The sequence below is a fragment of the Lepidochelys kempii genome, chromosome 8, assembly GCF_965140265.1.
Source record: "Lepidochelys kempii isolate rLepKem1 chromosome 8, rLepKem1.hap2, whole genome shotgun sequence".
Taxonomy (NCBI): domain Eukaryota; kingdom Metazoa; phylum Chordata; order Testudines; family Cheloniidae; genus Lepidochelys; species Lepidochelys kempii.
The window spans coordinates 50974847-50999600 of NC_133263.1; the positions used below are offsets into that span (position 1 = coordinate 50974847).

General features: G+C 50.9%; 1 protein-coding gene across 5 annotated transcripts in view; it reads right to left on the reverse strand.

Annotated features, from left to right (window-relative positions):
- ASTN1 (astrotactin 1) overlaps positions 1-24402 on the reverse strand; it is a 180829-nt gene extending 156427 nt beyond the window's left edge. For all 5 annotated transcript variants that reach the window (XM_073356476.1, XM_073356474.1, XM_073356475.1 and 2 more), the window contains exon 1: positions 23701-24402. In XM_073356476.1, the coding sequence (XP_073212577.1) occupies positions 23701-23992 (292 nt within the window). In that variant the 5' untranslated portion in view covers positions 23993-24402. The remainder of the gene's footprint in view (positions 1-23700) is intronic.
- Between the last annotated feature and the right edge of the window lie 352 nt (positions 24403-24754).

Below are 24754 nucleotides of genomic sequence, written 5' to 3' on the forward strand. Positions count from 1 at the left end.
CCCGCACATAAGGGCACGTGTATGCATGAGACAGTGGGTCACATCCTCAGCTTCTGCAAATCAGTGACCGACAAGCCTGCAGAACTCATGGCCAGAACAACCGAGGAGGCCCGAGCTTCGCAGAATTCCAAAAATGATCAACCGTTGCGGGTGAATTTTCCAAGGCACCAACAGTCTTGATTTCCAGAGGAAGATGGGCGCCTGGTTATCATTTGCACCTCTCAAAAATTCCCCCTACGCAGATAATGAGAACATCTAAAGTTATACTGAAGTGGATAAAAACCAACATGCCTAGGGGATGTACACCCTCCTGCTTCAGGGTGTGAACCAGCCACTGACTGATGGGAGGTAGGAAAGAATTTCCTTTACGGCAGTGTGACACTGCTTTTCATATTGTTCATAGTAATATTATGATAGTGTCATAATCGTAATGTATTTTATGCAAGATAGGTCATGTAAGATATCATTGGAAAGGTTATGATTTACTGAATAGGATTATCCTATTTGTATGCATGTATCATGTCTGTACCTAAAGTTAGGAATATTGACTATACATCTGTACTACAAAAGTGTTTGCACCTGGGGAATGCCCACCAGACAAAATGCAATCAGACTAGCTGGGAACAAGTCAATGGACCACTAGGGACAACAATAGGTCTCTGAAGATGTTAATCTCCCACCTTCCTGAAAAGCTTTCCTGGGATGCTATAAACAGCCTCTGACTCATGGCTGCTTTGACACTGCAGGGTCATGTGATCAAGTCACCTGGTACTGGACTCCAATGACAGAACACCAGTATTTTTCCACTGGAGGGGGGGAACCACACTGGAAAACAAAGGATTCCTGCCATATGTAAAACCTATTTAAGGCAGGGGAGTGATATAAACAGGGTTCCTTCTTCACTGAATCCCCGCCCAGGATGACTGCTGCAAACATCTAAGAAACAAAGACAAAGGGGGGGGGGGATAAAAGGACTGAACCCAGACTAGAGGATGTCTGGCCTGTGAAAGAAATACCTTGAGTTTTAAGCTGCAAGCAAGATCAGTTTCCCTTCAAGAACCTCTGCAATCTGCCTAAAACAACATTTAGGGTGAGAATTTGCTAGTTATAACCAGTTTCTTTAGTATATTAAGATTAGCTTGCGTGTTTGTTTCATTTGCTAGGTAATCTGCTTTGATCTGTTTGCTATCCCTTATAATCTCTTAAAATCTATCTTTTGTAGCTAATAAACTTGTTTGTTTTTTTTCTAAAACCAGTTTGTGAAATTCATAACTTGGGGGGGGGCACATGCTGTGCATATCTTCCTCCACATTGAGGGAGGGGGCGAATTTCAATGAACTTACGCTGTATAGTTCTCTTTGCTGTGCAAGATGGTGTAATTTTGGGTTTGCACTCGTGGCGGGGGGTGCACTTGAATATATGGGCAGTTTCTTAGCTGAAGCCTTCCCATGCAGGGGCTAGTCAGAAAGCCTGTTTGCATGTTACAACAGCTGGGTGTGTCCCTACCTCTGTGTGTGTGTGTGCGTGCGCACATGTGTGTCCTGGTAAAGTGCAGTCTGAAGCCTGAGGGAAGACTTGACTGGCTTGCCTCACCAGAACAGTGTAAAGGGAACCCAGATTGGTGGGACAGGTGGGCTTAGTGACACCCCGGGGGGAACCCATCACAGGCAGGTTATTCCATAATTGTCCATTACAAGGCTTCTTCCACCTTCCTCTGAAGCATATGGTAGTGGCTACCATCTAGGACAGGAGGTTGGACTAGAAGGACACTGATCTGGTCTGTGGTAGCAAGTCTTAAATTCCTATGCCAGCGTGCACGTGTAATGGTGCATATGTACTCACGGGAGGGTACATGACAGCATGCATGTTTGTTTGTGTCCGTATTTGTGGATCATGCATTGCAGAGGCTGTGTGCGCATCCAAGAGGCACTGGATGTGTACATGTGGCTGCAGGCACGCATGTTTATTTAGGAGGGAATGTGCGTCACGGAATGGCTGTGCACACTCTTGGCTGATATGGGGGGGGGGGGGATGCATGACACAAGACCCCGTGAGATGAGAACTAACTCTTTTGTTAACAATGGGAGCTACAGGAAAATAAATGAGCTTTGAGTCTGCACAACACCACTCCAGCCCCCAGCCCCACTCGGCTTAGAAAGAACCCAACCTGCAGCAAGCGGCTCGCCTGGGGAGACAGGGATGTGTGGCACAGCCCCCTCCCTGCCACAGTCAATCAGCATCACCTCTGGGGGGGTGGTGACATGACATCCCTCACCATTCCCAGTTCAGCGGCAGAGGTACCCTACACCAACGCAGCACTGAGACACGCAGGGCCCAGACACGTGGCTGATCCCAGGGCTCATCCTGCAGGAGCGAGAGAGAAAAGGGACGGCATATTCCCCTTCCATCCTACCTGCCCGCCTCACTGAGATCTTCAAACGCTCAGGGTACGTGCATGAGCGGAGCACACGGCCCCCCAGGAGCCGAGATCTGTGCGCCATTCAGGAGGACACCTCCCAGCGAGCGAGGAGTGAAGACGACAGGCTGGAAAGGAACTCCCGGGTGGTGGCCTGACCACAGGGCCTCAGAGGAGCACCATGAAATAGTCCCTCCACGCTGGTGCCCCTTGCAGCACCATTCAAAATGAATGGGAGGTCTCTACTCAGAGTCCAGCACTGGAATAATCGGGCATGCTGCAGGTCAGGGCTGAAACCTGGGCAGAGCTGTGTGAGAGCCTGGGATAGCCACAGGGCTGAGGTGCACCACTAAAAGCTGCACACTGCGACGTAGCCCAAGGAGGCACAGACTCTGCAGCAGCAAGCCGCCAGCCACCCAAGAATGGATATATTTCAGGGACAATATAAGCAATAAATGCACATAACCCTACTTCCTGCCATTGTGCCCTCCTGGGTACGTGAACAGAAACCCTTGCTTCTGCAATTCCCCAGATGCTGACTGGCTTTGTCCCACCCTGCAGTTACATGGCCAGGGCAAAGGGAAACTACACCGTGAGACTCTTCCAGCGGTACCGGGCCCTGGGGCTGCCAGGCCAGAGCCAGCAATGGAAATCCCTCCATTTCATAGGCGCTACATTCACTCCTTCACCAAAAAAGCTGCACAGGAAATCACTGACATACCTAAGGGCTCCACCACAGAACAAGCGTCCTTCTGCCCAGCAGGAGAGAAAAATAATGAGACACCAGCCAGAATACAGCCACCACCACCCAGGGCCTCTTGCCCTCTTCATCCAGCAATCGCCACCTCTCACAGGAACGATTTGGCAGCCAGCAATTTCCAGCTTTGGAGTATTTTCCAATTGCACTTTATCAGTACATTCGAGGCCACATTCTGCTCCTTCCCTAAGGGAGAGGCAGGAGGGGAATGACGCACTTGCTGTTACAGCACAAGACTGATGCTTAGGGGAGCTGGGCTTGAGTCCTGGCTTTGCTTCTCAGACCAGTCACAACCTCCAGCTTTCCCTAAGCTCAGTTTCTAGGTGTCCAACTTGAGATGCCTTAAGAGGGGCTGATTTTCAGAAAGCGCTGAGCACCTGTAATCTGAAAAATCAGGTCCCTTTAGGATCTCTTGCCCCGGGACACCCAAAATCACAAGGCCCTGCTGAAAATCTTAGCGTGTGTATCACAGTCAAGGAGGGGCAATAGCCCTGCCTATGCCTGGTTTAACTTACTGTAAGATCTTTGTGGCAGGGACTGCCTCTCATTCTGCATGTGTGTACAGCACCAAAACACAGTGGGGCCCCGAGCTTGGCAAGGGGCTCTAGGTGCTACTGAAATAGATAGAGCGAAGAAGAATCTTATGGTTAGCGCCTACTAGTATAGTTCAACTGACCCTGCGTAGCTTGTAATCCCTCATGTTTAATGTAAACTATGAATGCTGCTACTCTGGATTGACACCAGGCTAGTGACGAGCAGGGTTCGGGCCACATGCTAGCCGCACTGAGAACACATTCAAAGGGGTCTTTCACCCAAGAACTGTCAAAGGGGAGGTCTCCTGGGCAGATGATAAAGTTCCCATAAGAATAGGAAGCTGCATTGAGGTTGACAATGGGTCCTAGACGTAAAATCCTAGTGTAGTCAAGACCTTAAGCAGCATCTTCCTCTGACAAGGTCATCCAAAGGGATCCAAACTGTATGTCCATTTATATGTGAGTGCGTAATGTGTGTGGATTTAATTTTCCTGCCCGCTGTCACTTCGACGGATGTTCCAGCACCAGGTTAATCTGCCCTGTCACCTTCCCGCACTGACACGGTGGATCTGCAGACAGCCCCTGTTGTCTCTGTCAGCTGCGCTCAGCTCAGCACTGTGCTGCCAGCAGGGCTTCACCACCCCGTGAAAGGGGCCAAAGGGGCCAGGCCCCCAGGTAGGGCGCACAAGCTCGGAGACTCAGCTAACGAGGGAGCCCAGTTCAATAGGGCAGTCAGTCAAAGTCGGGGATAATTAAAATCAGGGGTTAGTGGGACCAAAATGCACAGAAGAGCTGAGAGTCGAGCTGCTTCTAAAGCATTTCACACCACGAGGCAAAACAAGACAAGGTTGTTCTCATTAACTTAGGCTGGTGTAGTCCCTTTCCAAGCTGGCTCTGGTGGGTGGTTCGAATCCCCGGGCAAGGATCAGAGACTCTGGTTTCCTACCACTGCTTGCCATGCAGGACTCCAAATCTGGGTTTATGGGAAACAGCTTATTGTCGCTTCAATTACTTCTTTCCAGGCTAAAACCCTGCTACTGTGCTGTGCCCACAAGTGGGCAGAAGACAGCGATACACACGGTCACGTCTCCTGATGCCCCCCTCCGGCAGCATCCCCACAGCCATTGTCTACCCTGCCCCTTGGCACAGCTCGAGTGCTGTTAATGCTTATCACCTCCAGAGTTGGTCGGAATCAAGAGGCGAGTGCCGAATGGAAGCACACAGCTGTCATCTGGTCTCACAAGCTCTGTTAGTCTTACTGACCACAGTGCATTGGGAACGGGGGTGCTTGGCAGGAAATGCCATCCCCGAGTGCACGGCTCCAAGGTTCTTGAGGCAGCCTTGCTGGTCTGCATGACCCACTGACAAGAAGGTTAGTGCCTGCAACTTCCCAGACCATCATTAAGCTGATTATCTTAACAGAGTGTTAAAGTCAAAGCCTTTTGGAGTGTCACTTAGGAGTGACAACTACAATCCTAACCATATTCAGTGACATTCTGGGGGACACCTGTGGCGGGACGGAAGTCTGAAGACCCCAAGAACCAACACACATATGGCAGTTCAGCCACCTCCAGCAAAAAACACCCCGAACTATTCATACATATGAGTCTTCAAATCTACCAACCTTTCCCACCAGAATATGAGCAAAATCACTCTACAAACACTGACTGAATTCAGTCTCTCAGTGACCTGGTGCAGCAGGGAAGGAGAATGCCCATTTTACAGACAGGCAGCTGAAGCACTGAAGATTAAGGGACTTGCTGAAGGCCACAAAGGAAGTCAGCTGCAGAGCCTGAGAACTGCCCAAGCATTCTGTCCACCACCCCTCTACACTTACCAAGACAGCACTAAACAGAGTGTAACGCCTGCCTCCAAAGGGCAGAAAGCAGGCTGAAGACGTGAGATGTTCACATCCGGTGGCCAGGTGTATGATGCTTTACTCCTATGTCTGAGAAATCCTCACTATCACCCTCCCAGACATATGCAATTCAGGGTATTTGGGGCTAAGGATGCTGCCAGGAGATGGGCCCAAATCAAAACCCCGGACCCAAACACACTTGAACTTTGGAAAAGTTCCACAGCCTGCTCCACAGTTGGCAAAAAACTGGTACCCATCCATTAAATGTCAAAAGAAACTATGCCAGTTTACAACAGCGAAGGACCTGGGTCCCAAGGCCACTCAGAGGTGACCAGTGATTTGGAGGAGGAGGGTCTCAATTTCTGGTTGCCCAACTTGAGACAGCTTAGATGGGCCTGGTTTCCAGGAAGCGCTAAGCATCCCGCTCTGAACGTTAGGCCTAATTTCTGCAGGTGTGTCTATGCTGCAATCAAACACCGGTGGCTGACAGCTGACTTGGGCTTGGGCTGCGGGGCTGTAAAAGCGTGGTATAGACATTTGGGCTCGGGCTGGAGCCCAGGCTCTGGGATCCCACGAGGGAGGAGGGTACCGGAGGTCGGCCTCCAGCTTGAGCAGAGCGTCTACACTGTAATTTGACAGCCCAAGCCCTGCGAGCCCAAGTCAGCAGACATAGGCCAACCACGGGTGTTTAATTACAGTGTAGACTCCTAGTCCCTTGGCTTAAATGTACACCCAAACTTTGGATAGTGATGGGGCCTGAGCTAATCACAATAAAATGCATCAGGTTGCAATGGAGAGGGCTGACGGACTAGTGTGTGGGAAGTAGTACAACCAACCTCCACTAAGGCTGACCACGCCCGTAGGCCACTGAATTATTTAAAGGGATTTAAGATAACAGGCTCCTGTCGGACCCTGCAGAGGAGGGGTGGTGTCTGCTGCCAGGGAACGAGGAGGGGTAATAAATAAGTCAGGGCAAACGCCAGAAACGCCAGACTGGTTCTCCCACTGCAACAGCCTTGGTTAGAAATGAAACCGGGCAAGAAGGCAACCAGACGCCAGGGAAGACATTACAGGAATTAATAATGGAGAAGTTTAAATGAATGGAAGACTAGATTCCCTCAGCACTTCATGCAAAAAATTTAATTTAATTACAGGGCCCAGGATCGTGAAACTGATTCTGCTATAGCCATATTTGGGGGGGGGGGGAGAACAGGACAGGCAAAGATGGCTGCCTTCTCTCTCCTCTCCCAGCCCGCTGATGGGGCTAAACGCACAGGAAGCCAGTGGTCTCCAGCCAGCTGCTGTGATATTAGGAGTCACTGACTAGCAAGGTTAGACACTATCAAATGTTCCCGAACTCACTGACTGAGACGCAGAAGTCGTTTATCTTCTCCCCCCACTCTACCCTCCCCTGGCCAGCCCTGTCTGACTGCCCAACCCCACTGCTCCTCCTTCTCCCACTCTGCCCAGTCTCCCCACTGCTACCCCATACCAGCTGGTACCCCTGTTGGCCTCCTTTCCACCTTCTCCACATAATAGCTCCCTCCCAGCCCCTGAACCACTGCTGCCCCACCTCCACTCCCAACCCCTTCCCCTCGCACTCCCCACTGGTACCACCACTCCCAACCCCCTCTCCCCCACACCCTTCATACCAGCGCTTCTCCCATTTCAACCACAGCCCTCAGCTCCCATTCTGGCCCCCTCCATCCCCAGCAGGAGGAGCACCCCCACCCCAGCCACCGACTTGTGGCCAGAATGCACGGCTGCTCCATCTCACCCCTGACTGCTGTGCTTCGTTTTTGCATAGAAGCAGTGCACCTCACACTGCCATTATTAATAGTGATTTACTAAGCTCCATCCATGTGCTTGAGGCCTGCACAGCCTCCGAGAAGGGCACGGACCCAGCCTTAAGAGCTTCCAGTCTAAATCCCCTTACTGTCTTAGGAGACTGCCAAGGACACGCATGCCAGGCTGTGCTCAGAAAGCAGGGGCATTCCACCGTGGGCGAATGGAGGTCTCCAAACAGCCCAGCTCAGAATGGTTATGAAATGGACCCAAACCCTGCATCCAGACACAGATTCTTCAATGGGATGAGCCAAACCCCCAGATCCAAAACGTCCCCGCACTTTGAAGGAGTCTAGACCCAAATCTGCAGTTCGGGCCCATTTCTGGAGCCACTGCAGCTGCTCTGTCAGTCTAGGCCGTTTCATTGGAGACCACAGTCTTGCAGCCAACCCACTGGATCATCTCATCCATCACCCCACCAGGACTGGTCCCTCCAGGGATTTTCCCACTCTTCGTTTTCAGTGATGCAAACAAGGGGGCTCCCACTTCTCCCCAGCAGAGGCAGTTCCACACACGTGGCATCCCTAGGCCGCTTCCCCCGACAGCACACACAACGGGAACTAAACCATTCCAACCCCACTGATCATCAAATGAGCAAGAGCCCCCCCAGTGCCTCCGCTGCTCTCTTCCACCTGAAGGAGCTTCCAATGGGGTCTTGCCAACTTGCTTTAGACAACTGGGACTGAGCCCAGGCGTTCACAAACACAGAGAGCTGTAACCATGGAGACGCTGGAAATGCAGCTGACGCTGGAGAACCACGGAAACAACCACACAGGAAAATGACACTGATGCTGACTGGGAACGGAAGCTCCTTCAGTCATTAAGCTTTCCAGCGAGGCCAGCTAGGAATTCAGCTCCACAGATACTTCCTCTCCCACACCAACAAACAGCCTCCTTGCTGGTTCAACACCCCCTTTATTCCCATGCCTGGATTCCAGTTTCCCGGTGCAATCTGGGGTGATTTTTCCCTCTTAAGGTCTTCGACTGGGATTTTCAGACAGTGCCTCACTTCCTACAGGATGCCTAACCCCATGGGGTCTCAACCAAGACTGGGATCTCCAGCCACTGCTCAGTTGCAAAGGCAGGGCCTGGATGGGCTGGCGACAGCAGGCACTGACCCTGCAACCTCCTGATCTTAAAGGACAAGCTTCCGCGGCCTGAGCCAAAAGAGCCAGCTCTGTTGGCCAAAGCTGTGGAAGGCTCATCCATGTCTACCTGTGGCCCAGCCACCTCTGGAAGGGACAGAGCGCCATGCCCACTAAGCATAGGTTATACAAATAATATATTGCTATGATGATGTGTGTGTTACAATAGCATTTCCATTTGCCAGACAAGATCAGGGCCCCATTATGCTATATGCTGTACATACACAGTAAGAGACTCCTTGTGAGTTCCTCAGGGCAGGGGCTCTGTCTGCACCAAAGCTGGAGGTGTCATTTCCACCTCAAGGAGACATACCTGCACTAGTGAGCAAAACCAGCAGTGTAGCTGCAGCGCAAACAGCCGGAGGGGCTAGCCACCCGAGTACATACATAGGCTCTCAGACTGGCTCTTTCTCAGCACGGCCAGCCCCTCCTGCTGCTTGTGCTGCCGTGGTTACACTGCACACCAGCTCGATCGGCGCTAGACCTGGTGTGTGTGTCGATGTACCCACAGTCTAAACAGATAAGCCAGACAAAAGTTAGGAAATAAAAAGAATTGTCCCGATTCTGAGGCACAGACAGACGAATGATTTGTGAATGTTCACAGAAGAAATGTGTGGCAGAGCCAGGAATTGAACACAGAACCCCTCAATCCCAGCCCCCAACGCTCCTTCAGAACGGTTTTCAAACAGTGCCTAAAATATTTGTATTATAGTTTGAAACTCCCACCAAGATTGTGGGTGCCCAAGGCTGGCCCCTGTAACAGCTCATAGTAGCCCAGCTGAGCAGCCTTGCACACCTGGGCTATGCGGTCATCTAGACTGTTCCTGTGATGTATGCTTCTAAATGCATCTTTTATTGCACAGACAGCTAGAGGGTGGTGACGGCACGCAGAATCAATTGGGGAAAGAAACAGCTGCCAACAAGACTGAGTGACAATTTCCTGTGCTCTGGCTGCAGAATGGATTTTGATTGAACTGTAACATACACGCCCAACCATCCACTCACCATTATTATTTTTACTTCTATTACAGTAGCTCTGAGGCCCTAACAGAGCTCAGACTCCTGCCGAGCCGGGTGCTGGGTGCATACAGTAAGAGAGTGTCTGCCCCCAAAAGCTTCCCACCTATATAGAGAAGAGTCAAAAGAGGGGGAGAAAGGAAATATCGTCACCCCCACTTTAAAGATGGCAATCCGAGGCACAGAGACTCTCAAGTGCCTGCCGAGGTCAAACAGAGCGTTTGGGCCATAGCTGAGAAATGAATTCAGAGCTCCCGAATCCTAGTCTAATGCAGTAACCACACAGCTATCCCTCTTCCTGCCGGGCCTATGTCATCCAGGGATGACGAGAACAAGAGGGTGGAGCAGCGTCACACGTGTTAGTTAAGTGACCTTCAAAGTTCTGCAGGACGTAGCAGGCCACGCAGATCACTCGGTTCTGCAGACTGGCCTGGTGCGGTGCACCAAACGCAAGCTAGGAGTCCAGGAGGCTGTTCAGGCATCGCTTTATGGTCTGCACCTCTAACATCATTCATCAACTCACACGGTTAAGCAGTGAGCTGGGTTCTAAATGTCCCTGGTGTCACTGTCAGAGCTGCAATGACTACTCCCTCCACTCACTGTATTTATTTATAAGCCTGGATGGGTAGGACGCTCTCACCACACAGCTGAGCACGCACAATCTCTGGCTCTTCTTCGGAATGCTGTGGCCGCCCTCCCAGTTCTTTCCCCCACAAAGGCCTCTCTATTTCTCTTCCCAGCCCCTCTCTCCTCTGTTAAATACCCAAGACTTTTCCATTCTTTTGTTGCAAACTCATCAATTTCAAAGGTGGTTGGCTTTTAAGTTCTTGGGCTTGTCTGTATCTGAAGCTCAAAGCTAACCTCAAGGGCTGTGAATCCAGGTAGATGAGAATCTCTCACACACACTCACCCCATCAGCTGTCGCCTGGACCCCAGCAATCAACTTTGAAAAATTTCACACATATCAACTCAGGACAGTGTTCATCTGAAAAACTACAGGCTCCTCCCCAAGATCAAGCTAGTAAACAGAATTATTCTACAAGAACAGATTTATGTTCCAGTAAAATGCAGTAGAGCACATACACGTGTACGTACACACCCACCCACCCCTCTCTTTGCTGGTTTTAATAATTTTGATGGATAATATCAACGTTTATTTTAAATTTTTTTGTTTTGTTTTTTTAAGATTTACTCAGTATTTATCTATTTTATTTTCCCAGTTGCACAAAATTATGGGGGAGCCAGTCAATTATTTAATGACAGTAGATGCTGCGATTCAAAAAGTTAAAGCTTTATAAACCTTTAAACACAAATTGTCAAAATATACAAAGTAAATATCCTGAAATCAACAAATCCTACCTGGTTGTACTATTCATTTGCAAGTCCATTTGGAACAAACCTAACTCAAAAGTCAAAAAGTCATGGGATTTTGACTCTGAATTCTCAAGCAGCATTTTTCCAACTTTGCCTATCTATAAATTTTGGTTATTATTGATGAAAACATTTTCCATCAGTTTATGTAACAAAAATGATTAGGGGACTGGAACACATGAGTTATGAGGAGAGGCTGAGGGAGCTGGGATTGTTTAGCCTGCAGAAGAGAAGAATGAGGGGGGGATTTGATAGCTGCTTTCAACTACCTGAAAGGGGGTTCCAAAGAGGATGGCTCTAGACTGTTCTCAATGGTAGCAGATGACAGAACGAGGAGTAATGGTCTCAAGTTGCAGTGGGGGAGGTTTAGATTGGATATTAGGAAAAACTTTTTCACTAAGAGGGTGGTGAAACACTGGAATGCGTTACCTAGGGAGGTGGTAGAATCTCCTTCCTTAGAGGTTTTTAAGGTCAGGCTTGACAAAGCCCTGGCTGGGATGATTTAACTGGGAATTGGTCCTGCTTTGAGCAGGGGGTTGGACTAGATGACCTTCTGGGGTCCCTTCCAACCCTGATATTCTATGATTCTATGTATCTAGGATGAAATCAACATTTACCAACATGCACCAATAAAAATCAAATCCTTCCAAGTCTCCTCACAACATACACACATACATACATCCCTCTGGTTTCAATCTGCCAATTTACTCCAACATTAAATTCTCTAAAACAAAACTTAACCCTCCACATACACCAAAGCTCATTGTTAGGTATAACAGAATACATGGGATCACAAGTATTCATGACAATGGGATTACACTCTGACCACTGCCCAAATAGACTTTAAGACCAGAAGGGACCATCATGATCATCTAATCTGACTCCTGCATATCACAGGCCACAGAACCCCACCCACCCACCCACTCCTGTAATAGACCCCTAACCTCTGGCTGCATTACTGAACTCCTCAAATCATGGTTTAAATACTTCAAGTTACTGAGAATCCACCATTTACTCTAGTTCAAACCAGCAAGTGACACGTGCTCCATGCTGCTGGGGAAGGTGAAAACCTCTCAGGGTCTCTGCCAGTCTGACCCGGGGAGGGGGGAAAACTCCTTCCAACTCCAAATATGGCAATCAGTTAGACCATGAACATGTGGGGGAGACCCATCAGCCAGACACCTGGGCAAGAATTCACTATAGTAACTCAGAGCCCTCCCCATCTAGTGCCTCATCTCCAGCTGTTAGAGATATTTGTTACCAGCAGTCACAGATGGACCATGCCAGTGTAGGCAGTCTCATCATACCATCCCCTCCATAAACTTTGCAATCTCAGCCTTGAAGCCAGTAGGTTTTTTGCCCCCGCTGCTCCCCTTGAAAGGTTGTTCCAGAACTTCACTCCTCTGATGGTTAGAATCCATCTAATTTCGAGCCTAAACTTGTTGATGGCCAGTTTATGTCTATTTGTTCTTGTGCCAACATAAGCCCTTAAATTAAACATTAGGGAGAGAGAGGAGTTATTTATCATCTCTCCCCTCAGCCTTCCTTTGGTTAGGCTAAACAAGCCAAGCTCTTTGAGTCTCCTCTTATAAGGCAGGTTTTCCATTCCTTGGATCATTCTAGAAGCCCTTCTCTGCGCCTGTCCCAATTTGAATTCATCTTTCTTAAACATGGGGGACTAGAATTGCACACAGTACTCCAGATGAGGTCTCACCCATGCCTTGTATAATGGCAACAACACTTCCCTATCTCTACTGGAAAGACCTCGCCTGATGCATCCTAGGATTGAATTAGACTTTTTTCATGGCCACACCATGCAGGCAGCTCATAGTCATCCTGTGATCAACCAATACACCCAGGTCTTTCTTCTCCTCTGTCACTTCCAACTGATACGTCCCCCAGCTTATAGCAGACATTCTTTTTGTTAGTTTCTGTGATAAATGAAGTGAGGGGAGCTCCCTTTTATGGACACCCAGCCAGCCAGTTAGCTATAAAATGGCTTGTGGCTGCTTGCTTTACCTGTAAAGGGTTAAAAAGTCCCCCAGGTAAAGAAAAGGGAGTGGGCATCTGACAAAAAACCCAATGGGAAGACTAGAACTTTTTTAAATTGGGAAAAAAGCTTTCCCTTTGGGTTCGGTCTTGTTCTCCGGAGAGAGGGGAACAGAAAAAAGTCAGGGCCATGACTATGCTTTAAAAAGCTTTTTGTCAGGTATAGAAATCATCAGATTATACCTAGAACTACCCATATATGTAAGCAGATCAGGAAATGTCTAGAAAGACATTATTGGGTTTCTTTTATTTTCTGTAAGGCTTGTGGACTCTTCTGTGCTAACCCCAGATGCTTTTGTCTGCTTGTAACCTTTAAGATGAACCCCCAAGAAAGCTATTTCGGGTGCTTAATTTTTGGAATTACTCTTTTAAAAATCTATCAAAAGCCTAAATTCCAGATGTATTTTATTTTGTTTTTAGTAAAATTTACCTTTTTTTAACAATAGGATTGGATTTTTGGTGTCCTAAGAGGTTTGTGCACATGTTAAATTAGCTGGTGGCAACAGCTAATTTCCTTTGTTTTCTTTCTCAGCTCTTCCCTGGGGTGGGTGGGTGTGAGTGAGTGAGTGGGGGGGGGGGGCGCTTGAGGGTACCCCACAGGAAGGAATTCCCAAGTGTGCCTTCCTGGGATCCAAAAAAGGGGTTTGCATTTGGGTGGTGGCAGCGTTTACCAAGCCAAGGTCAGAGAGAAGCTGTAACCTTGGGAGTCTAATACAAGCCTGGAGTGGCAAGTATTAATTTTTTAAATCTTTGCGGGCCCCCACCTTCTGCACTCAAAGTGCCAGAGTGGGGAATCAGCCTTGACAGTTCCTAGGTACATGGCCTTGCATTTTTAAATTTCATGCCATTTCTATTACTCCATTTTTCAAGGTTGTCCAGATCATCTTGTATGATATTCTGGTCCTCCTCAATATTGGCAGTCCCTCCCAACTTCATGTCATCTGCAAATTTTGTTAGTACACTCCCACTTTTTGTGTCAAGGTCCTGAATGAAAATGTTAAATAAGATTGGTCCCAAGACTGATCCCTGAGGAACTCCACTAATAACCTCCCTCCAGCCTGATAGTTCACCCTCCCATATGACCCGTTATGACTCCAATCTAAAGCATGGGATAACAGATTACTCATACAGTGTCCCCTGAAGGTCACTAAACCTAGGTGGGCAGTGAATTAACACCAAAAGAGCCCTCAGCAAGAATGTTGCCCTTGCCCTCCCAAGAGAGGACCGTTAATGTCAGTGCCTTGGATGATCGTAACAACACAGTATAGCAAGAGAGAGGCCATCTGTGAAACACCATGACTTAAGCCCCTGAAGGCTATATGGGTCAGAACCAACACCCTGCGCAGACCACAGAAGTAATTTGTTCTCTGCACCAAGCCTCGCTTAACAAACAGGCCAGCTCAGTCTGCACTAGCCGCAATGCCCAGATGGCTTTGAGGGGGATCCCTGCGTCGAGCATGTTGCAGTGACCTCGCCTCAAGGTGACACAGGCGTAGCTTACTGCCCTGATGTTCAAACAAGGATGCAACCTCCTTGCCAAGCACAGCTAGTATAAGGCACTCCAGGCAACTGCTATCCCCTGGAAATCCAGTAACAGCCACGGAGCCAGCAAGACCCCCGGGGTTGTGTAGCTTATAGGAACAGTCAACCTGGATTCACCAAGGGCCTGACCAGCCTGACTGCCTTCTATGATGAGATAACTAGCTCTGTGGATATGGGGAAAGTGGTGGATGTCATACATCTGGACTTTAGCAAAACTTTTGATACGGTCTCCTACAGTATTCTTGCCAGCAAGTTAAAAAAGTATGGATTGGATGAATGGACTATAAGGTGGATAGAAAGATGGCTAGATTGTCGGGCTCAACGGGTAGTGATCAACGGATCAATGTCTAGTTGGCAGCTGGTATCAAGCAGAGTGCGCCGGGGTCGGTCCCAGGGCCAGTTTTGTTCAACATCTTTATTAATGATCTGGATGATGGGATTAATTGCACCCTCAGCAAGTTCGCAGATGTCACTAAGCTGGGGGGAGAGGTAGATACGCTGGAGGCTAGGGATAGGGTTCAGAGTGAGCTAGACAAATTGGAGGATTGGGCCAAAAGAAATCTGATGAGTTTCAGCAAGGACAAGTGCAGAATTCTTCACTTAGGAAGGAAGAATCCCATGCACTGCTACAGGCTGGGGACCGACCCGGCTAAGCAGCAGTTCTGCAGAAAAGGACATGGGGATTACAGTGGACGAGAAGCTGGGTATGAGTCAGCAGTGTGCCCTTGTTGGCATATTGGGCTGTATTAGTAGGAGCATTGCCAGCAGACCGAGAGAAGTGATTATTCCCTTCTATTCGGCACTGGTGAGGGCAAACCTGGAGTACTGTGTTCAGTTTTGGTCCCCCCACTACAGAAGGGATGTGGACAAATTGGAAAGAGTCCAGCAAAGGGCAACGAAAATTATTAGGGGGCTGGGGCACATGACTTAGGAGAGGCTGAGGGAACTGGGGTCATTTAGTCTGCAGAAGAGAAGAGCGAGGCGGAATTTGATAGAAGCCTTCAATTACCTGAAGGGGGGTTCCAAAGAGGATGGAGCTCAGCTGTTCTCAGTGGTGGCAGATGACAGAACAAGACGCAGTGGTCTCAAGTTGCAGTGGGGGAGATCTAGGTTGGATATTAGGAAACACTATTTCACTAGGAGAGTGGTGACGCACTGGAATGGGTTACCTAGGGAGGTGGTGGAATCTTCATCCTTAGGAGTTTTTAAGGCCCGGCTTGACAAAGCCTTGGCTGGGATGATTTAGTTGGGGTTGGTCCGGTTTTGAACAGGGGGTTGGATTAGATGACCTCCTGAGGTCTCTTCCAACCCTAATATTCTATGATAGGTATTTGCTAGGTGAGGCACACATAGAAGGCCTCAAGGCCTGTAAGACAACAGCTTAGCCAAACTAATTAAGGCATAAGGCCCAAAAAGCCTTAGCATAAGTAGTTAACCAAGAGTCACCCTACAGCAGCATTTCTCAATCTGAGAGTCAGGACCCAAAACTGGGTTGCCAGCATGTTTCAAAGGATTGCATGGCAGCTCCTGTGACTCCTGTCCCAAAGGGCTGGCTGGGCTCACCTCCCTCTCCAGGCACTGCAACCTCTGGGGTCCCAGCGTCACTCAGGTTTGGCCCGGCTGCATGACGATGGGAGTCCGGGTAGACCGGATTTCAGTGAGCAGGACTGCAACCCCATGAGCCAGGTCACAACTCCACTCACACACATTTGGTCCAGTCATGGGGACAGGGCCTAACCTGAGTGGCACTGCAACCCCGGAGGTTGTAACTCCCAGAGTGGAGGACCAAGCCCAGCCAGCCCCACAGCAAAGGAGCTGCAGGAGCCGCCTCTGTGGGGTGAGTGCCGGGCAGGACTCAATCTGGACCCAAACCACCCCAGGGCCTCCACCCCCAGACTATTTACTGGGTCGTGACAGGCCATAAACATTTACAAATGGGTCCTGAGCCCAAAAAGTTTGAGAACAACTGCCCTAGAGCATAAGATATCAAAAGACAGATGTTGTAATGACTACACTGCTGGTTGGTAATCACAAGATGCTAGTTTATAGCAGCTTGGGATATTTTTAGTTAGGTACATCAGCCGATGTCTGACCACAAGAATGCCATGGTAACTAACTGACATATATACCAATAAGCTTGAGGCAAAAGGATTAATAACCTATGAGAGAAGGTGCCCCGACATTCGTAGGGCGAGGACATACAAATAAGGAAAGGGACTGAAACCCCAATATTGTTAGGCATACTGGCATCAGCATAACACATGATAAAAGTTATATCCCAGCCTATGTGCTGAGAGAGAAAGATGTAGCTCTTGGGAGATGCCAGGACGACGACCACTGGTGATGGTGATGTTGACGAGGGGGAAGACAACTAACTCGTCAGGTTGTTTTGCAAGGGATGGTGTAAATATATGGATGCTCAGCTCATTCTGTATCATCTCTACCTGCCTTACTGGGGTGGAGTGTTTGTGAATTTGCTAACCGTATTAATAAAATTATAAATATAGGGAGTCTTGCAACTGTGCGCATCGGGGCTCCAAACTAAACAGTAATTCTGACAATACTGAGCCTGAATTCTGCATGCAGAATTCATGTCCCCCCAGATTTCTTTGCTTCCCAGCAGAAAAATGACTTTCTGACAGCAAAGCAAAGGGAAGCTGCAAGAGCAGTCATACGCCTCTCCCCAGCAGTGCAAGCGCATTGCTTCGGGCACCCTGAGCAGTTGGCAGAGCGGTAAATCACTGGTTCTTAGCACAGTGCCCTATCTACAGGGCCATACTGCTTCTAACTCTGCTTCTTCCCAGCAATCTTGCACCCACACACAAGGGAGATTCAAAAGAGTGATAACTGTACGTAGACAGGGTCAGTTTCAAGAGATGGTTTTCTTCTTGAGCAAGCACCAGCCAATCCCTCCTCTGGGAGAAGCTGGCATCATTTGGGCATTGACAATCCAGTCCAACAATGGCCCCAACATCTATCTCCCTGTTGACTTTCACCAGACAAGCGAGACATGGATCAAATCCACATGTTGTAAAATACAGAGCGTCCAGCACGTCGGTAACTAACACTCAAGCAGAGATTTGGGGCCTGATCCTCAGTTGGTGCAAGTCAGCAAACTGACTTCAAAGGCGCAACAGCAATTTATGCCAGCTGAGATTCTGTCCTTCTGAGATACCTGTCTCCTCAAGAAACAACTTCACTGCAGCTGGGGCAGCCAGCTCGGTCTGGATCGAAGTGATCTTACCAGCAAACAATGCCTCACAGCAAGAAACACTTGACTGTCACTGGCTCCACCCAAGCCCCATTCACCATATTATTCCCCACCCACAACAGTTCCAATGACAGGGATTTCATAATGATTGTGGCAAAAGCCCCCAGCCCCCTATGTCATAAGTTGCAATCATCCCAGTTTGGAGCATGAACCCTGCCACCAGTAATGCAGCCAACTCCCGCCCTGCTTCACTGCTCACAGGATTATCTTCACACTATTGTGCATGTTGTATCAAAGGTTAAGATTTTTTCCCTTCTGATTACTGGTGCAAGACCAGGGCTTGGAGAAGTCCATGGCTCCTAAAGTCCTTCTGTCCTCCGAAGTGTTCCTAACCCTAGAGCCCATGGCATACTTGACTTTAAAATCACATCAGTCTGATTACCATCTTCCTTCCCTACCATCTTCCTTTCCACCCCACTTCAACATAAACTTAGCAGCCAGCCTCTAAGAGTTCAATGTATTTGAAAGCTTGGATGGGGTCATCCACCTTTGGTCTAGAAGTGCATTTTTGGCACTTGGCAGAAGATAGAATAAGGCAAGTAGCAGAGTTCAGACTAGTGTCATGGTCAATCCTGGTACATTATAAGAAGAGTTGTCAACATTCAAGAAGGAGAGAGTGAAAGCTCATGTACACACAACCCAGTAAGTCACATTACCAGAGAGGTACCACTCCTCCCACATCACACTCACGACCCCGAAATAGGTATGTTCCAGGCAAAGAACGGTGCTATAGCCATTTAGCTGCCCATTAATCTCAACCAAGGTGAGATTTACTAATCCTATCCCATGATTCAGAAAGGCGTCAATTTTTAAGGCCTGAAGACACCACTGTGATCATCCAACAGAACCTCATGAATACACAGGCCATTGAATTTCACCCAGTTCTTGCCTTTAGCTCCTGAGCACAAATCTACAATAGACAGGCTCTTGCAAACACTATCTTCTTAGGCCCTTTTCTGCCACTTACTGATACCCCAGAAGGGAACTGGTGGGAATGGGGGGCAGCCTACCCCTAAGAAACTTAGGCCAGAATGTTCAAAAGTAGGTCTTGATTTTGAGGGACACCATTTGGGGGTAATCAATTTGAGACATCTGAAAGGAGGCTGATTTTCCAAGGGGCCGAGCCTTGACACTCCCCTATGAAGCCACCAGGAGGCAGCATTGCCATTACTCTGCATACACAATAATGGGGGTGGTGGTTATTTACTGAGCACTGCTAATGTGCTCAGCACTGTACAGACACAGCGGAAAACACAGAGCTTACAGTCTAAATCAAACACAGGGCAGCACACAGCACTGCCTACGAAGCAGCCCATGGGTTGCTTTGCTGCCCTGTGTTTGATGTAGACTGTAAACTCTGTGTTTTCCGCTGTGCCCGTCCAGTGCTGAGCACGCTAGCGGTGCTCAATAAATAACCACCATCCCCATTATTGTGTCTGCAGAGTAATGACAATGCCGCCTCCTGGTGACTTCACAGGGGAATGGATGGGCCAAACTGTCGGAGGGGCCGGAGTCACATCAGAATGATCTCCTCCTTCCAGCCAAGAGGCATTGCAGCATGGAAGAGAGAAACCATATAAAGAAATAGCTTCTTCTGGCCTCTGCCTTCAAAGCCCTCCACCATTGAGCCCCACCCTAACTTTCAAATCTAGGGCCAGCTCCTCACCACATTGCGCCATTGCCTTCTAACGCAACACTCACCATCTGGGAATCTGATTTCTTAGGACAACGCTGACCCCTCCCTCCCCAATCGCTCTGCCAACTCCAGCCTTGATCACCCACTCACCTGATATCCTCACAGACGCCCCCATGCTTTCTCTCATGCTTCCCTCCACACATGGAAACGAACGCGTCGCTGGCCACAATTTGCAAAGCCTCCCCGTTACTCTCTCTTCAATCCCTCCTTAAAAATCCACCTCTGCCAGGATGCCTTGGCAAAGCCAGTGACTAGTTGTGGCTACTGGGACCCCTAGGAGTCCTGCCATAGGCAAACGCACCTCTCTCTGCTGTTACTTTGCTCTCCCAGCCCTGTTCATTCATCTGCAAGCTATTATCAGAATTGGAGTCTGCAAGTTCTCTGGGCAGTGACTGCATATTTAGGGCCATGCTAAGCAGGGCCCTGATCCTTGACGGGAGTCGTTCGGGCATACAGTAAACAAACATCAAGGCAGAATGGCTACACATCAACCTGTTTGAGTGGCTCCCGATTTCACAAAGGTTCCTAGGGGCTGGAACTGAAGTGGTTTCCATCACATGCAGGGTTTACAGTTTGGTTCAGTGGCTCTTGGCACCCCCACGACACAAATTGTTCCAGAGCCCCTGCAGAGGCTTGGCATATGCACTAAACACCCTGCAGGAGCATGGTCGATTTCAAGATTCCTCTGGAGGGACGGACACACACCCCCTCCCAGGAGAGAGAATGACAGATCCCGATGAACCTGCGCATCAGTATGTGCCAACGGGAGGCCAGAGGAGGAGCCATAAGGTGCTGACAACAACTGCCCATAGCAGTTACCCGCGATGTAACCCCACTGAAGCCCCCAGAGTTACACCCAGGGTGGACTTGGCCCCATGTGATTGCTCGCCCAGATAGCACAGGCCTGGCTGCTGCTGCAAGTTGCCATGGCAACCCCATTAGGCCTTTCTGCAGCCAGCAGCAGCATTGCACAGAGGTGCCCAGCGCACAGCCGCTGGTTGCTGTGCTTGGGCCGTGCACACAGGAGCCTGCGTGGCAGCTGCCAGCCTACAGGAAAGGCTTTTGGGTGTTGAAACGGGGGCGGTGTGGCCACATTGACATCCCAGTCTCCCAGGCTTCCCTTGAGGCACTGTGCATATAGCATTTCCAGCACAATGCACTGGGCATGCTCACCACGTGCACGACACAGATCCAGCCTCCCCCAGCCGCTGGCACACACATTCCACAGCTCCAAGTGCATCACCTGCATAGTAACACATCTTTACAAAGGCACCGCTGAGCAACCTCAGCGGCCGAACCATTGTAACAAGCAGGACTTACCCCGGCGCTTCCTTTTCAGCACCAGATGGGCCAGAATTCCACTAATGAGTGCTGAGGGGCCACACTGTGTCCCCACATAGCAGGCATCTCCCCAGACCTCAAGGATTAGGGATTGCCAGTCACATTCATCCCAACTCCATCATCAAAGAACGCTGCAACCAGTGTCAAATCTACAGGAGTGTATTCTTCTGCCCACCAACCCCCCCACCCATTCCTTTCCCCCTACATGGCTTCAGCAGCTGGGCTGGATGGAGGAGTTTTGCATGCAAGAAATGGATCTCCTGGGAGTGGAGAGAAAGATTGTAATGAGAAGGACACAGCCACAGCCAAGCAGGATCAATATACTAATTCTGCATGCAGCATGTGTGTGGCCATATTTTTTCTAGACTGGGGAAGGCTATTAAAGAGGATAAAGAACTCTAGAGTGGCAGACAAAGCATATGCAAAAATGTACGTCCATGCACCTCTGTTTTGTTAGGTGATAGATACATGGGGAGGGGCGATACACACAATGCTGGAGCATCGCTGGACAGGTGAACTTAGCATACGGAAAGGGAGCTGTGGGTGGCTGCTTGGACACAGGTGTCAGAAAGATGATGCCACTGTTTTGCAGGCTGGGTGTATTTTGCATGCAGGAGGCAAGGTGTAAGTGGGAGCATGTGATAAAGCTGATGCTGAAGTTTTGATGGATGGGCGAGTTTTGCAGGCAGGAGGCAAGGGGCACGTAGATGTCTGGAGTCTGATAACCTGTAATAAAGATGATACCATAGTTGTACTGGGTGGGTGAGCGAGTCTTATACAGGAGGTGATGGGAATGGGGCATTCTGGAGGGGTTTCATAAAGCAAATGAAACAGATTACATGGACAGGCAAATTCAGCCTGGCATGCAGGAAGCAAAGCGTAAGTGGTTGCATTAGCATGGAAGGAAGCACATATATGATATACAAAGCCAAGGCCTAATTCAAATCTCCCACCAGCATAAATTAGGATCAAATCCATTGGAGTCAATGGAGATACAGGTTATACACCAGTGTATAAATAAGACCAGCATTAGGCCCCTAGAAATCAATAGATATTGACAGATGAATTCTGCTTGTAATAGATAAAGCACATAGAACTCTTTGGCCAGAGCATGGATATGGCATAGAGAGCGTGCGGCCGTGTGGATGGATATGGGAGTCTTGCATGAGGGCAGTGCATGTGCATACGCAGTATTGGGATGCAAAGAGGACACAGGGACAAAAGCCTTGATGGGAAATGAGGTGCCTGTGGATACTTTTCCACGGTGTTACAAGAGGAATGAAGCTGGTTAGCTGCATATATAATAGAAACCACTCTAACCTGGATGTAACTACCTGGAGGAAGAGGAGTGTTATTCAGAGGGCACATGAGCCTGCATGTTACGATGTGGAGGACTAGAAGTGTGGGTGCAAATTTTGGCTGGATTAATATGAATGACACGTGCAAGAGGTCACATGGATGTGGCCATTTGGGGGTGCAGGCTGGGTGCATGGCTGTCCATGTGGGGCTGTAGGATGCATAGCTGCTGGATACAAGAGGAGCAGTGCACGTGGCTGGGGGGTGCAGACTGCTGGCCGGGGCGCATGGCTGCTTCGTGCAGAAAAGGCCGTGCATGGGGCCTTCTGGAGGCACAGGATGCATGGAGGCTGTGCATGTGGCTCTTTGGACAGCAGGCAGCACCCCCAGACAAGGTGCATGGCTGCTGCGTTCATGAGAGGCCATGCATGTGGCCCTCTGGGGGTGCAGGGCCCGTGGCTGCAGCAGGCGGGAGGGGCCCAGCCTGTCACTATCGGGGGGCGGGGTGCAGGGCCCCTGGCTGCAGCAGGTGGGAGGGGCCCTGCCTGTCACTATCGGGGGGTGCAGGGCGCATGGCTGCTGCAGGCGGGAGGGGCCCTGCCTGTCACTATGGGGGGGTGCAGGGCCCCTGGCTGCAGCAGGCGGGAGGGGCCCGGCCTGTCACTATCGGGGGGGGGGGTGCAGGGCCCATGGCTGCTGCAGGCGGGAGGGGCCCGGCCTGTCACTATGGGGGGGGGGGTGCAGGGCCCCTGGCTGCTGCAGGCGGGAGGGGCCCGGCCTGTCACTATCGGGGGGGGGGGGTGCAGGGCCCGTGGCTGCTGCAGGCGGGAGGGGCCCGGCCTGTCACTATCGGGGGGGGGGGGTGCAGGGCCCGTGGCTGCTGCAGGCGGGAGGGGCCCGGCCTGTCACTATCGGGGGGGGGGGTGCAGGGCCCGTGGCTGCTGCAGGCGGGAGGGGCCCGGCCTGTCACTATCGGGGGGGGGGGGTGCAGGGCCCGTGGCTGCTGCAGGCGGGAGGGGCCCGGCCTGTCACTATCGGGGGGGGGGGGGTGCAGGGCCCGTGGCTGCTGCAGGCGGGAGGGGCCCGGCCTGTCACTATCGGGGGGGGGGGGGTGCAGGGCCCGTGGCTGCTGCAGGCGGGAGGGGCCCGGCCTGTCACTATCGGGGGGGGGGGTGCAGGGCCCGTGGCTGCTGCAGGCGGGAGGGGCCCGGCCTGTCACTATCGGGGGGGGGGTGCAGGGCCCGTGGCTGCTGCAGGCGGGAGGGGCCCGGCCTGTCACTATCGGGGGGGGGGGTGCAGGGCCCGTGGCTGCTGCAGGCGGGAGGGGCCCGGCCTGTCACTATCGGGGGGGGGGTGCAGGGCCCGTGGCTGCTGCAGGCGGGAGGGGCCCGGCCTGTCACTATCGGGGGGGGGGGGTGCAGGGCCCGTGGCTGCTGCAGGCGGGAGGGGCCCGGCCTGTCACTATCGGGGGGGGTGGTGCAGGGCCCGTGGCTGCTGCAGGCGGGAGGGGCCCGGCCTGTCACTATCGGGGGGGGGGGGGCCGCTGGCCGCCCCAGGACTCACCCAGCACAAAGTAGGGCAGCTCGGTGTTCTCCAGATCATCCACCACCACCATCTCCCCGGGGAAGTCGTTGCGCACCGAGAAGAGCAGCTTGGGCTCCGAGGCCGAGGGGCTGTGCATGATGCTCAGGTCGTTCTCCCGCAGGAAGGGCAGCGCCGACACCGTGATGCTCTTGAGCTTGCACTCCAGCTCCTTGGACGGGTCCCCGTCCGCCTCCGCGGGCCCGGCGGCGGCAGCCTGTGGGAGCCAGCAGCAGCAGCAGGCAAGCAGGGCGCAGAGCCGGGCTAAAGCCATCTTGAGCCCGACCCGCCTTCCCTCCCTTCCCACCGCTGAGAGCGGGCGCGCGGGGGGAAGAGCCCTGCTCAGCGGGGCCGCGATGCAGCTTGCAGGGCAAGGCTCCGGCTCGGATGCACCCCCCGCCGCTGGGTTCCTTTGTTCGCAGGCTGCAGGCACGGGGAGGAGTGCGGTGGATTTCACAGAAGCAGCTGTGCCTCCGAGCCGGCTGCCAGCGCTGCTGCCTTTCTCCTCCTGTGCATCCTCTCCCCGGCGCTCGCTCACGCGCTGCTATCCACCTGCTTTGCAATGTCGGCGGTTGCTTTCAGTTTTTCCCCCCATTACACTGTGCAAATGCAAAGATCTGACCCCCACCACTGCACTCTCCAGAGGGGGCAACCGAGCAGCGCCTTAAAGGACAGCCTCAGAGCTGAGAGCAAAGGCTTTTGATCCTGGATTATCATCTCCAGTGCAAAAATTTGCAGCGTGTCCTGTTCATACCTCTGCTTTTCTCTCACCCTCTCCTAATTTGCTAGATCACCTGCACACCACCCCCCAAAAAGTACAGCTCCAGATTGGTTTCTGGTTGAGGGGGTGCAAAAAGAATGTTTGCAACTATTATAAATGCAGTGGCAGTTTCCCTGAAGCGGGGCAGGAGACTGGCAGAGTGCACGCCAAACGTGGGAAGTGTCTGCCCATCAGCCCATCTCGAGATCATTACAGTTCACCTCTCAAAAGGAATATTGCCAGCTATCTTACACTCCTGCAACCACTTTGCAATCA